Source organism: Camarhynchus parvulus, chromosome 6 (genome assembly GCF_901933205.1).
Source record: "Camarhynchus parvulus chromosome 6, STF_HiC, whole genome shotgun sequence".
NCBI lineage: Eukaryota > Metazoa > Chordata > Aves > Passeriformes > Thraupidae > Camarhynchus > Camarhynchus parvulus.
In genome coordinates, this window is record NC_044576.1 from 27,112,631 (window position 1) to 27,126,146 (window position 13,516).

The following is a 13,516-nucleotide window of genomic DNA, read 5'->3' on the forward strand; positions in this document are numbered from 1 at the left end:
GCACACATTATGCAGCAAATTCTGTTACATGCTGTCATGAAATCTCACCTCACTAATGAGTTCTCCTGCCTTCTTAGCCTGTTCCACATTTAATGACCCAGTGGCTATCCATCCAGCTCCTTTCATCCAGTTCAGATCTGCTCTGTATCGGTTCTGACAAAGAAAAGAAAATGTCCTATTGTTGGTGTTCATACACTTAAAATGCCATTAAAGGATTTAGACATCTCCAGAACAACAATGAAGTCAAATTAGCGCCTGCTTTTGTTTTATTCGCTATTGCACAGTTGCAAGGAAAGCAAAAAAATATACAGAATAAAAAAGAAGTATAAGGACTCACCAGCACTTGTGCAATATGCCTTGCAAGGTAATTTTTAAAAGTGGTCTACACCTTACTGTTGTTTGCAATTTTTACTCTAACTTCAGTTTTATTGCATATGGAGCACTCTTTAAAAGATCATCCGTGACTTGCAATAAAAAGAAAATTACACTTAGCATTTCCCAAAGCATACCCTTTTGTTTTACTGGAGAGAAAGCACTTTGGTTGGTTTGTTTTTCCATGTGTTATTAAGGAAGAGCACAGGAGTAATTCTCACTTTCCTCACAAAATCTCTCCTACCAACAGTACTGCATTTCAAATGCTTGGCTGTAAGTCAGGTTTCTCAAGGATGTCACAAAGGTTTCAGCAGCCATACCTCCAAGGCCCGTACACATTTCTGTCTCAGTCTCCTTGAAAAGTTCTGACTTACAGCCTCAGAATGGAAAGTTTAACTTAACTGTTTACAGTATCAGACAGTTCATCTGATGGTTACATGTGGTCTCCATATGGAATTTTATCACCGATTTTATCACCATACATTATTTAACCTCCCTGCACATTAGGAAACAAAAATAAATGTACATCATATAGGAATCCTAGTGTTTTATTGGCATTTGAAATAGGCTTTGAAGAAGCCATGCTCATAAACAGAGTTATAACCCTCCTCAGAAACACTGCATAACTTAAATATACCTCTTGAGGAAATAAGTGGTTAATATTTACTGTCAATATTTACTGTTTAATAGCTGAAAAATTAGGTGCATAAAGATGTCATGGCATTACAAACATAAACATCTGAAGAAAGTCAGCCCTAAGTGGGGCTGAGAGTGGGCAGGGTGAGAGAGGGCTGAAACAGGTGAAGCTCTGGACTTACATCACTTTGCAATCCGTAGGCCCACTTGGCCCATGCCACTTTCCTGTCAGTAGGCAGGGCTGTGTACTGATGGAGAGAGGTCTTGTATCCTATATCTGTGGCCAGATTCTGAGCCTTTTTGGCATGAACAAGGTTAACCATATCCATGGGGATCTGGAACTGGCTCTTGGTGCCCTCAAAGGCCTTCTTGTACTCCAGATCACTCTGCAACTTTGACATCTGCAGGGAATGAGCCATCTGTGAATCTTCCTCCACAGCTTTTACTCCAATGAGCTTACCCTTCATCTTCTCATAACCCTCCTTATATTTAACCTGTGAAGAAGAAAACAGACCAAGAGTTAATGATTTAAGCTGCCAAACTGACTGAGAGTAAAGCAACGGTCTGTCAGTGGTGTGGCATGCTGGGTCAATACAAGCAAGAAAAAAGATCATTTGCAAAAGATAACTGGAATGTCTTAGAAATTAGTGTCTCTAAAGAATAAGCCCTTTCTTGATAATAAAATATTCACAAAAACCTGTAAGAAATATTTTCTTTTTGGTTCTCTCTAGGAAAAACAACATTCTTCGGGCATGGAGGTCAGAAGGTTCTTTCAGGAATTTTCTGGCCAGGCAGAGATGTATTAAGTTATGATGTTTCACAGGAGATTTCCACTTCATTTTGAGTTCTAAAAATTCACCCTCGGGTCAAAATGAGAATAGGAAAACACAGTCAGCATGTGGGGAAAAGCTCTGAATTGCTCAGAGCAACCCTTCTGACTAATTACAGAATGCCAATCACCCAGACAACTCCTCCAGCACTCCTTAGCATGAATCGAGTGAGGGTGGCTCAGGGCACTGAGACATATGTGACACATCCCCAACACTAGCAGCAACCTGGACTGTCAGCTGTCCTGAGAAAAAGGAGGCTGATGGAGACCATACTCACATCACTTGCCAGATCCCTCTTTGCCTTAGCTGTCAAGAATGACAAAGCATCCAAACGGAGCACAAATCCTTTTTCCTTCTGCTTCTCCCAGCTACTCCTGTAGAGTTTCTAAAGAGATGACAACAGCACAGTTTCTTTATTATTATCAATCCTTTCTATTTCTTCTATAGTCACAGTGAAAGCTCTCAAGTAATGAGTCCCTCCTGCACTCCATGCCCAGAAACAGTATGGGTACAGATCAGAACCTGGTGTCTTCCCTTAAAAATCCTGTAACTGTGGATACTGCAATCCCAAAATCTCACTGGTTCCAGTGAAACTGTCAGTATGCCACTCGCCTGGAAACATGTGAAAAATGCACAGCTTCAAACTCTAGAAGTGGCAAGTCTTCAGAACAGCAGATGTGACCACTATTTATTAGGAGCATGGAATTAAATTTCAAGATTTTATATCTAAAACATGAGGACCTTCTCTGAGAAAGAACCTAACTTTTACATACAGAACAATGATTTCACAGCAGCTGTAGCTATTCACAAGAGTGAGGGAATCACACAGTACCTCACTGATATTGGCAGCGTTTGCTTTGGCCAGCATGAAGACAGGGTCATCTTTGCTGATGGTGTACTGATGAAGAAACTGCTCTTTCCCTGACCTGTAGGCAACCTGTCCACAGCAAGCAAAGCAGAGTCAACAAGCAGTACTCCACATTTAATGTTGAAGGAATAGTGGTTAAAACACCCCAAATATCCAAGGATTTGTAAGGGTTAACTGATTTGGGAAAGTTATTCTTTAGCATCTTGAACTTTTCTGTTAAATATAGAGTTAAAAACTGACCTACAGAGTCAGGTTGACTAAACTACTCACAGTTAGATTTCAAGGAAGCTGTGAAACAGCACATATATCAGGATACTTTATTTTCCAAAGTTAGCTACTTATCTAGCTATAAAGCTGACAGCAATTCATATTCTATACAAAATGCATGCAAAACATATTTCATCCAGTGTTAAACTGCAGCTACTTTTTGTTAATAGGACACAGAAACAGAGAATTCTAGGCATGAAATGAAGAACACTAGCAATTGAATCTGCAGAGAATGTTTGTAACCTAAATGTAATTGCTGACACAATACTCCAGTGAGGACTAACATTACAACTTTGAATGAAAACATCAAGGATCTTTTATGTTTTGAGTAGAAATCATCCCCATTTTATATCCCAGGGCTACGACAGCAGAGAAATGAACTGCTCTGTTTTAGCCCATGAAGTTCTTGGAGGAGCTGGTGAACACTATGAAAATATGCCCCATTCACAAAGTATTACATTTCTTACATCCCACAGAAAAAGAAGTCCCTACTATAAAGCTCGAAATCTATGGTTACTATTTTGTTTTCAGCACACAAGAGATAAGCACACAAGAGATTCCCAACGGTGCTTGATTTTTGTTGCTGTTGTTCTAGTTCAAAGAATTCAAGGAGAGAATTAATCAAATAAACAAATAAAACCCCTTAGAATTAATCTGAAGAAACTTTATATATTGAAAGGCTTCATGACTGGGGGCTCTCTTACCATCACACTGGTGTACATGTGTCAGGAATGACCACATTATGCCTAAGCTGCTTACAAAGAGACAAATCCAGTCAAGGACTCACATCACTTTGAAGTTCCTGGCTTTTCTTGGCGTGCTTGATCTGAGAACTGTCAGCCACACTGGTGAACTTCAGAGCATCAGCCTTCTGCCTGTACTTTTTCTGCAGCAAATTAAAGCAAGTTACACAAAATTTTCTACAGTACTTGCCCTCCCCTAGAAATGTATCACTTTTAAAAAATACATGAGTGATAGAGCCAGAAGTGTCCTGTAAATTCCCAAGACAGCTTTACACAAGGTAAGCTTCCAAGTACTACCCACTGCTGGTATCTTGAGGTGAGGAGGGCAGTGCACAAGTGTGTGCCAAATGCACTGCTGCTGACACTGCAGGCATGGATACCTTTGGTGCCAGATGTGCTGACTACATATCTTACAGGACCTAGGTTGCACACCAACCAGTGAGTGGTGTTCAACCTGGGCATGACTTAAGTCAGCATCCAAGAGAGCTGATTAGCCACACAGTCAGTGTTACTATCTCATTCCCTTACAAGAAACTTCTCAAGCACACGCATGGGTGGTTCAAACCACTGAACATATGTTGCTGAGATATTTTTAAATTATTAAGATGATAATTAAATTAGAGCGAGCTATTTCAGAGTCCTGAAAGTAACTTGAATTCAAAATTTTCCCCATCCTCTCAAAATCTTCCTCTTTTCAAAGCAGAGTTAGGCACAGACATTGCAGTCAAGCCTTTCTGGGATGAACAGCTATGAGAGTTCTCCACAAGGCTCAAGTCTCAGATATGGGAAAAAATAATATTCTTTATTCATCCTCTGGTGCCAGTATTTATATAAAATCAATTGAATGGACAAATGTGCATAGAGACTAATATTTTTAGTTTGGACTGTAAGACTGTCCATAGTTTCATTCCATTTTGCATTTTGTTTTACATCTGAAACACTGAAGTGAATAGAAAACTTTAATTGACTTCATAAGGCTTTAGAACAGGCCTGTTTTAAATCGATGTCTTTGCCTCAACCTTTTGCACCACTCATTTGAGAGCAATCTAAGCATCCTTTCTTTCCTTCAGATAGTACAAGGAAATGCAGGACTCTGTTTCAAGACCACAGTGTGACAGGGGAGACCAAGCAAAGAAGTTGTATCCTCTAATTGAATTCTTATTCTACCAGTTCAGTCATGAAGTGGGGCATTCCACCTAGAAAGGGTGTAAATGCATTTTTTTCATTATCTGGCATTTCAGGAGAGAAATTCTTCTGTTTGAACTGATGGGTGAACAGATCAGTTTGCACTGTGTCTCTGCCAGGGGAACACAAAATAGAAGTTAAAAAAGCATGCAGCACTTCAAAGAGGTGCTCATCGCTTTATTTTAGAAACCTGGAAGGGAGGGCGGCAGATTAAAAACAGTGTGTTTTGTCACCTTGCATGGAACACAATGTAGTGACATCCTGCAAAGAAATGACAAAACACCAGGCTTTGTATGGCAGTAGAGATCTCTAAAATAATATCCACCAGTCTCCAGTTCAGGTGACTGGCAGCCGTCTCGTGGCCTTGCACAGCACTGGAAGGAAAAGGCAGATCATTATGGATTAAATATTTGTGGAAGTAATTACTACTTCAGCACACCCCAGAAGCAGATGTCAGTAGCAAGACACCAGATCTGAAGTTGCTGCTCTTCTTTTGTTTCTAAGATGTATTTTTTCCCCTTGTAGGAGTAGTGAGAGCATGTCAGAGACCCAGGGTGTCAGAGAGTGTGATCGCCAGTAACTAACTGGCTTCTGCTCCTCCTTCCAGAACTGAGTGGGATTTTATCCTTCTTGTCAAACTTCCCCTAATGTATTCTTCTTTATGTTCTCTAGTTTTTCTAGCACTAGTGAGACTGCTCAACCATAGCTAAGAAGCTGAGGAAGTTTACTTCCATAAGGTTAATGGCAGTGCAAAGCCATGAGTTAATAAAGCAAAAGCAATGAAAAGCACGAAAAGCTGAAGCTGCCAGTAAAGTCCCAGCATTTCCTACTTGCCAAGGACCAAGGAAATTTTCAACTATGGCTAACAAATATCTAATTTTTCAATACTGGTCCTTAAAGCCTCTTTGTACTTCATGCAGCACATGAAACTCAATGGAAATTCAATGCTGATCTGCAACATGGACAGGAGAATGAAAAGAAGTGGAACCACAAATACAGGAATTTCTACCTCACAGATTAGTTTGATAATTATATAAAGGGAAAATGTCATTTTAATCTCTAACCCAGGATCTTTTAAACTAAATTATGTCCATCAGTTTTTCCATTTCTGAGATATTCCTTGTTAGGAATCCGTACTTATTCCACATAATGTAACAGAATAAGTGTGCATGAACCTTTGAACAAACAACACACAGAAGCCTGAGAACTTTGCTTACCTCACTGACTAAATCTCCTGCCTTTTTGGCTTGCTGGATATTAAGACTTCCTTCTGTGATACATCCAGCTCCTTTCATCCATGTCAGATCTGCCCTATATTGGAGCTGCAGAGGAAAATTACATTTATTGGCACAGACAACATGAGAATAATGTTTGCAAGTGAACATGTGCACCCGTTCCAGTTTCAAAGCCATTGCAAAGACATTTTTAAAAGCCACAGTACAATCAGACAGTGCTCATACGAAACAAGAATTAACATCAAATGGGAAAAGTTATAAACTCTTGTGCTGTTTTTAACAGTTAAGCTGGGTGTACATCATCTTACATCACTCTGGAGATCATAGGCCTTCTTTGCCCACTTGGTCTTCATATCTTCTGGAAGCACAGTGTACTCATGGAGTCTCGTTCTGTAATCCAAGTCACTGGCTAGTGCCTGAGCCTTCTTGGCATGCCTCAGGTTTATCATGTCCATGGGCAGATGGAAATGGGCCTTGCTCTCCTCAAAACCTTTTTTGTAGGCAATCTAGACACAGGAGTGAAAATAGATTGTCTCTATCAGATATTACAACGCTATCTCAAGCCACCTCTCTTGTTTGGTCCTTATGCAGATTAGGCAAAAAAACCCCAAACACATGTAGAGATCAGGTCCTAGGAGGGACAAAACAGATGCCAGGGTAAATTTTCTAAATTCTAGAGACATTTTCTCTATTGTAGTAAATCTTACTTTTAAACATAGCCTTACAGTCTTGAAAGTTCTATGTAGAAGTGTTTATATTGAGGTTTTAATATGATGATATTTCATTCATATTGAGGTTTTAACTGGATGTTATTTTCCTGCCCCAAAATAAGGTACCATTGCCCAAAATCCCCTGCTGTGCAATCATTGCAGATTAACAGATGGTGAAGGAAACCAATTTTGTTAAATGCTTCCAAGAATTTCTTACAGTGAGAGCAGTAACAATGGTAGATTGCACAGTGTTGGTGAAAGTTTTATTATTATGAAAAACACCTTTTGAGTAAAAGAAATCATTTACCTCACTACTCATCTTGGCCACCTTCAGAGAGTGCAAAAGTCTTGAATCCTTAGTTTCCGTTGCTTTTCCTTTTGTTTTTTCATATTCTTCTTTATATTTAATCTGTCAAAAAAACCCAGCATAAATCTAAGAATATTTCCAATTACCCATGAAATAAGCAATACTTTTTCACTGGTGATTTGAATGGTCAAAATTTAGAAGAGCTTAGTCTGATTCTCTCATTGTCACTTCAAATTTCCCAGATTTTCTCAGAAATTCCAAAGATGTAACATCAGTGTCATTTATGATGTCTTTAACCTCATTCCTTGAGGCTCAGCCCTCTGAGGTGAACATGCTTATAAACTTTAATTCTTCTGATTAGCTAAATTATTTGGCTCTTAGAGGCAAAAATAAGAAATCAATCCAAGCAAGGAATTCAAGACTTGATTTTTTTAATGAGGTGGGGTTTTAGAATCTCCACCACTGCTGAACATTTTTCAGCTGCAGGAAACCTATCTCCCTTTTCTGCCTCTCTATGGGTGAAAAATCTTGATATAAGCTGTTTAGAAAGCTTTTGTTTGGCTTTTTTTTTTATATACATGTGTTTATGTTAAGGAAGCAGACTAAAGAAATATGCATTCCCTTTGTAGTAGATGATAATACTATTTTTGAGATCATAAACAATTCAAAACACTGAATTTCACTATGGGTTTATTATGTAAATTTTGCTTCACTCTGTACACATGATTTAAAAAAAAAAAATTTTTTTGGAGAGTGAAATTTCCCAGCAGAATCTGAGAAAGTTTCCAACTGCTCATTAGCCATTGAGAAAGATGGACAGCCAAATGCAGGATTTAAAAATCCAGATGAAGTGAGCTATGCTTTATTTCCCTGTGCTATAGCTACTTATAGATAAAGAATAAAGAATAAGAAAAACTTAAAGAATAATTCCCAGGTAACTAAATGTAACATACATCACTGGCAAGATCCCTTGAAGCTTTGGCAGCAAGCAAAGGCAGAGAATCCAGTTTCATTTCAAAGCCCTGGCCCTTACTCTTCTCCCAGCCTTCTTTGTACTTAACCTGAGAAAGGAAAAACAGCAACATGTCACTAACACAAACACACAGGATTTTCAAACAAACATGGAAATGACTCAGAGAAAAACAGAAGCATAAATATGCTCAGTCCACAAACTGGGACCTTCTTAAGTCACAGTTCATTGTCATTTTGAGCATATTAATTGTCTAGGATTGAGTCAAAATTTTATTCTTGGAGTTCACGTGCACTTAATGTCCCAGAACATCCAGCAATAATTCTCAATTTCAGACAGATATGGAGGAGGGAGGGTTTTTCAAAATTGCCTCTGATTATGTCTACCTATGAAAATAGTATAGATACTGGCATTCATGATGCTGATAATAGACTGACATTACTGTAAAGATGATGACACACTTTCTGGAAGCATTTAGCATTTTTCACTTGGCTTTGTACTAAACAACATGAAATATGGTGGAAAATATTGATGGAAAGTCCCAATATAGGAGCTGATCCGTACGCAGAACAGCTAATGCTGAGAAACACTCATTTTAGGATTTTTCTTTCCCACCCCCAAACTATAACCAGTCAAGTCCCAGGCACTAAATTTGAAGGTGCAGTTCTTTACATGAGAGAGCATTCAAAAGGAATCCAGCTGGTGTGCCCTGAGACCACCCACAGGGTGAAGCAGCATCCTTCATGGTCAGATTGTCTTCAAAAGCATACTCATGAGCCACTATCTCACAAATACCAGTGAAATGTGTGAGAATCACAGCCTTAACTTCTGAAAGTTGGTGGAATAATAGTTTTTTTAAGTAATAGTTTTTTAAGCTCTTTTTCAAGATTCCACGTGAAATTCCATTAAAGCAAGATCAAGTATGCTTTCATCCATACTCTGCATGCACCTAATGAAGGTAGAAGGTTTTCAGGAAGCCCCAGTCTCTGGATTTGGCTTTTTGCATGTTTATATTTATCCTGCTTTTCATCAAGCCCAGCAGTGGGCTTGATCCAAGTTTGCTGAAGTCACTGTTTCTTTCCATTGACTTCAGTGGACTTTGAATTACTAGAACTGTGCAAATGTTGGTTCTTCTTACAAATTTCACCTCAGAAGCAGTTAATTTTGAGGAGTGAATACTGATTTACTGGTTTAAAGAAATTCAGATCATCAGAAAATATCTTGGGAAAAAAAAGTTTAGAGGTTTCACTGTCCTTGAAATTGGATCTCCATCTATTCTGGGCACCATATTTCATGTTGTTTAGTACAAAGCCAAATAATAAATGCTAAATACTTCCAGAAAGTGTGTCATCATTTTTACAGCAATTTCAGTCTATTAACAGCATCATGAATGCCAGTATTTCCTCAAGGCTTGACTTACCTCACTGTATAACTCAGCATTGGCTTTGGCTTTCACTAACAGTGGTACATCCTGAGGTAGAGTGTAATTTGATTTTGTCTTCTCATACTGGGCTCGGTAGTTCACCTGTGTATGTTGAAACGGTCAACAAGAAACTCAGTTATTTTTAACATAACAAAAATATAAAAAATAGACTGAATAATTGCCATTAAATTTCAGGTTATTGGTGCCATAAATTATAAATACATTCATAGGAATTAGTGATGCAAGTATGAAGGCTGTAAGGCTAACCTTTACTTAAGCAGTAGGAAGTGAAAATTTATTCTGTAAATAAAAGAGTCACTGATTATCTTTAAGTACAAAAGATATAATTTTAAACCTTGCCTTAATAAATACACAGAAAATAATTTCTTAAAAAAGCACACTAATACAAATCTTAAAAGTGGAGACAAATCCACTGCTATGCTTGCCACATTTTTTCAAGTGATTTTATTCAATATATTCTTGGTTTGGCTATGCATCTGTTGAAGAACTGTCAAGAATAAAACACATAAGGCTACAAATGCTATGAAATTTAATTATCTCATCATTCTAATAAACAACAGGAGCTAATGATGGGAGAACTTACATCACTGAGCTGCTGTGCATTTATTTTGGCTTGAGCAATTTGTGGAGTGCTGGCCACAGAGCTGTACTTCAGCTTGTCTATGCTTTGCCTGTAGTTTACCTAATTTAAAATTAAATTTAAAAAAAATTAGTAAAGGAAGAAATAGTCAGACCAGAAAATGAGAGATTGACTAGATGAAGTTTTGCTAACTAAAACTCTGGATAAAATATTACTTAAACCATAATAAAACTCATTTTCTTAACCATCATTTAGTCTATTTTTGTCTTTAGCAGACAAGAATTATTGTAACTGCTTATGAAGTGGTCTGTCCAGTGTACCACTGGATAGAGCAAATGAACTCTCTTATATTTGGTCTTTTCTGAGTTTTAATGCAATAAATTAACCACAGAAATTCCCTGTGTGGTCAGAGTTTTGTGTGGATATTGAGAAAAGAAAAATACATATTTATACACCAAAAAAAGTCATTTTAATGTCAGCTAACAAGAGGACTGAAGTCCATTAAATTACTAACACACTAATGTGGTAGCAACAACAATAAGTTATAAAATAAATATGTTAAAGCCCCAAATTATGCATGATAAAAAAATCATATGTTACTTCCTTTCAAACCTGTTGCTGCAAAACACAATTATTATTCTTTGTAGGCCCTCATTAATATTCACTGTAGTTAATCACCACTTTGCAAACATTGCAAATCACATTGTTTAAAACTAGTTTCTTAAGAACACTTCTTTCCAGTAAAGTGGAGCATATTTCTGGAGACTTTGAGTTACTGAAACTATTTCAATGCAAACCTTCTTATCTCCTGTATCCTCACATAAACTTCCTCATTCTGCCAGAATGATAAAAGCTAGGAAAAAAGGCCTGAACTATCTCACAGGTCCAAAGTGATTAATGTATTTGAAGCAGTGCATTTGCTTCCTCAGAAACAGAGAGAATTTTAATTCCATGGAAAGGGATCATTTCTTTTTAACTGAAACTGAGTATATATTGCTATTTGTGATTGCTTAGTGTATGAGAGAGGTGTTTTCCTAAAAGAGTTCAGAGTAAGCATGTTGGTTATTTGGGAGTGCACAAGTCCTGGGAATAATGCAAAATCCTAGACCACAACTGGTGGAACTGAGTCTCTGTGGAATTATGTGCTTCAAACCCTGATGCTGACTATCAATTGTAGAGCCACTGGAATTGCTGAGACATTTTTTACATTTTGGACACCAATCTATGTTTACCTTGAACTCTTTAAGAACAGAGCTCTCTCACACAGTAAGCAAACAAAAACTGAATTTTACTGTTTTCAGTTTTTACAAAGGCAAAGCTGAATTTACTGCTGCAGAGGCAAGAGTTCAACTTAAGAGTTGAAGTGTACCAAACACTTCCTCAGGGGCACAGGGGCTCCTCTCTCAGGAGGAGGAAGGTTCTGTGACCATTCCCCTCCAAAGGGGAACCCCAGTCCCAGGGAATTCACAAAGGATTCACAATTCTGTTTTAGTCTCCCTGTGCTTTCAGTGCTTGATGCTGCTGCTGAAGCTGCCCCAGGGTGGTGAGACCTTTGCAGCACAGAGCTGGGATAGGGCAGAAGCCACAGATTTCACATCACTCCACAATCTGTGCTGAACTGACACCAGCAACAGGACAGGGCAGCACTTTCTACTGCTCTGAGACCTCTTGACACTGCACTTTTTTGCTTTAACTTTGTTAGCAATGGCTGTTTGCTCCTGTCATTAAATCATCATTTGACACATGCAATCTATCACAATCTCTCCTACAGAGAGATGATGAGCTATGCAAGTCACAGGGGAAAAAAAAAAACCAAAACAAAAACATAAAATTATTTACATCTTTCAAAGGGACCAACTTTCTTGTTGTCTGGTATGAAGGAGTGAGAGTAGCTGGGTAATTGTAGTCAACACCATCATGTTTGTAATCAGACTTATAGGCTATCTGAAACACAAGGAGAACAAAAAAAATCATTCTTTTTTTTTTCAGCTGTCATTTGTTTGAATAATTATCAGTCAAGAGGAAAGGAGAAACAATAATATTAATATTAAATGCAAGAAACAAAGTAAGTTCAATGTCATGAGTGACAAAGAAAATGAAATTATTTGCATAGTTTAGCCACTAATTGATTCTTTTTCAGCTTCTCAATTAATCCAATGCCAACAGTGGGAGCATTAACTTAACTTCCACCTATGACACATCTCTTTTATCTTTCTGCTTAGTTCTCAAGCTTCTTACAGATTTGTAAATAATGTACTTGAAGGAATGGTATGTACTGAAATAGCTTCTTGACTAACCCAGTAAATTAAATTGGAATCCAGAAATCTTCATTAAAGACTGTTTTTTCCAGCAAAGGTCTGACCCTGGGGGTGGTGGCAAACAACCTTCAGCATCCTACTGATGTCAAAGAAAACTGAAGGATCTCAGTATGTTGCCAGATCACTGAAATTTCTTATTTTAACTTCTTCCACACAGTGAGCCATAAAACAGTACAAAAGGGTTTCCAGAATTTCCCGTCTTCTCAACACATCTATCCATCAGATCCCCAGTACAGTATGATCTAAAGTTTTCTATCAACTTAATTCTGGAAAAAACTGAAAGACAAGGAGGCCACAAGCACACAAGTGTGATTAAAAGCGACTCACATTGCTTGCCAAGCTGCCAACCTTCATGGCATGGAGCATCCTCTTGTCCATGCCAATACCCACATAGTGACCTTTCATCTCATTCTGGTAGGTTTCTTTGTACTTAAGCTGTACCAAAAAAAAAGAATAAAAAGATAAAAATACCCTGAGAAAATATATTCAGCTTTTCTAGTGAAGAGTTTCAGCTTTTAGGAGTTTCCATATTTTACAGCAGGGAGAAAATTTTTACAGCTCTGGTCTGCTAGTGCTGATCCAATACAGGAACTCATTAGTCCACAGCAGACTTAGTATTAAAAAAAAAAAAAAAAACCTAAAACCTTCAGTGAGTTTCTTTTACTAGCAGATATCATTTACCTGCTCTTCATATCACCTAAATGCCACATAAAGAAGATACATCTGTGTTTCATCAGAAATAAATACTAGAAAAAAGTCCCAGGGAGACAATATTTGTCAATTAAGAAAGAACAGAATTGGGTTGTTTTGGTGCATCTTTCACCAATCCCAGAGTGGGAGATTTGACAAGAAAAATTGATCATTCAGCCACCTCAACTGTATGGCAAAATATTTCCTCCTCTGGATTTTAGAGAATGGTAAGAGGCAGTATGAAACAAAATTGTATTTCATGAGAAACCAGAGGTATAACTATTAACACTGATTATTTTCACGCAGTAATTATGTTTTTCTCTGGCATAAACTCTGGTGAAGTATCTTCTGCCTACCTGTC

At 37.9% G+C, this 13,516-nt stretch overlaps 1 protein-coding gene across 1 annotated transcript in view; it reads right to left on the reverse strand.

Annotated features, from left to right (window-relative positions):
* NRAP (nebulin related anchoring protein) overlaps positions 1-13,516 on the reverse strand; it is a 46,958-nt gene that overhangs the window by 19,092 nt on the left and 14,350 nt on the right. The window contains exons 13-25 of the mRNA XM_030950955.1: positions 12,793-12,900; positions 11,987-12,091; positions 10,151-10,249; positions 9,544-9,648; positions 8,107-8,214; positions 7,154-7,255; positions 6,445-6,642; positions 6,119-6,223; positions 3,761-3,859; positions 2,671-2,775; positions 2,116-2,223; positions 1,191-1,502; positions 49-153 (exon numbers count right to left, since the gene is read on the reverse strand). Coding sequence (XP_030806815.1) covers positions 49-153; positions 1,191-1,502; positions 2,116-2,223; positions 2,671-2,775; positions 3,761-3,859; positions 6,119-6,223; positions 6,445-6,642; positions 7,154-7,255; positions 8,107-8,214; positions 9,544-9,648; positions 10,151-10,249; positions 11,987-12,091; positions 12,793-12,900 — 1,659 coding nt within the window. The remainder of the gene's footprint in view (positions 1-48; positions 154-1,190; positions 1,503-2,115; positions 2,224-2,670; positions 2,776-3,760; positions 3,860-6,118; positions 6,224-6,444; positions 6,643-7,153; positions 7,256-8,106; positions 8,215-9,543; positions 9,649-10,150; positions 10,250-11,986; positions 12,092-12,792; positions 12,901-13,516) is intronic.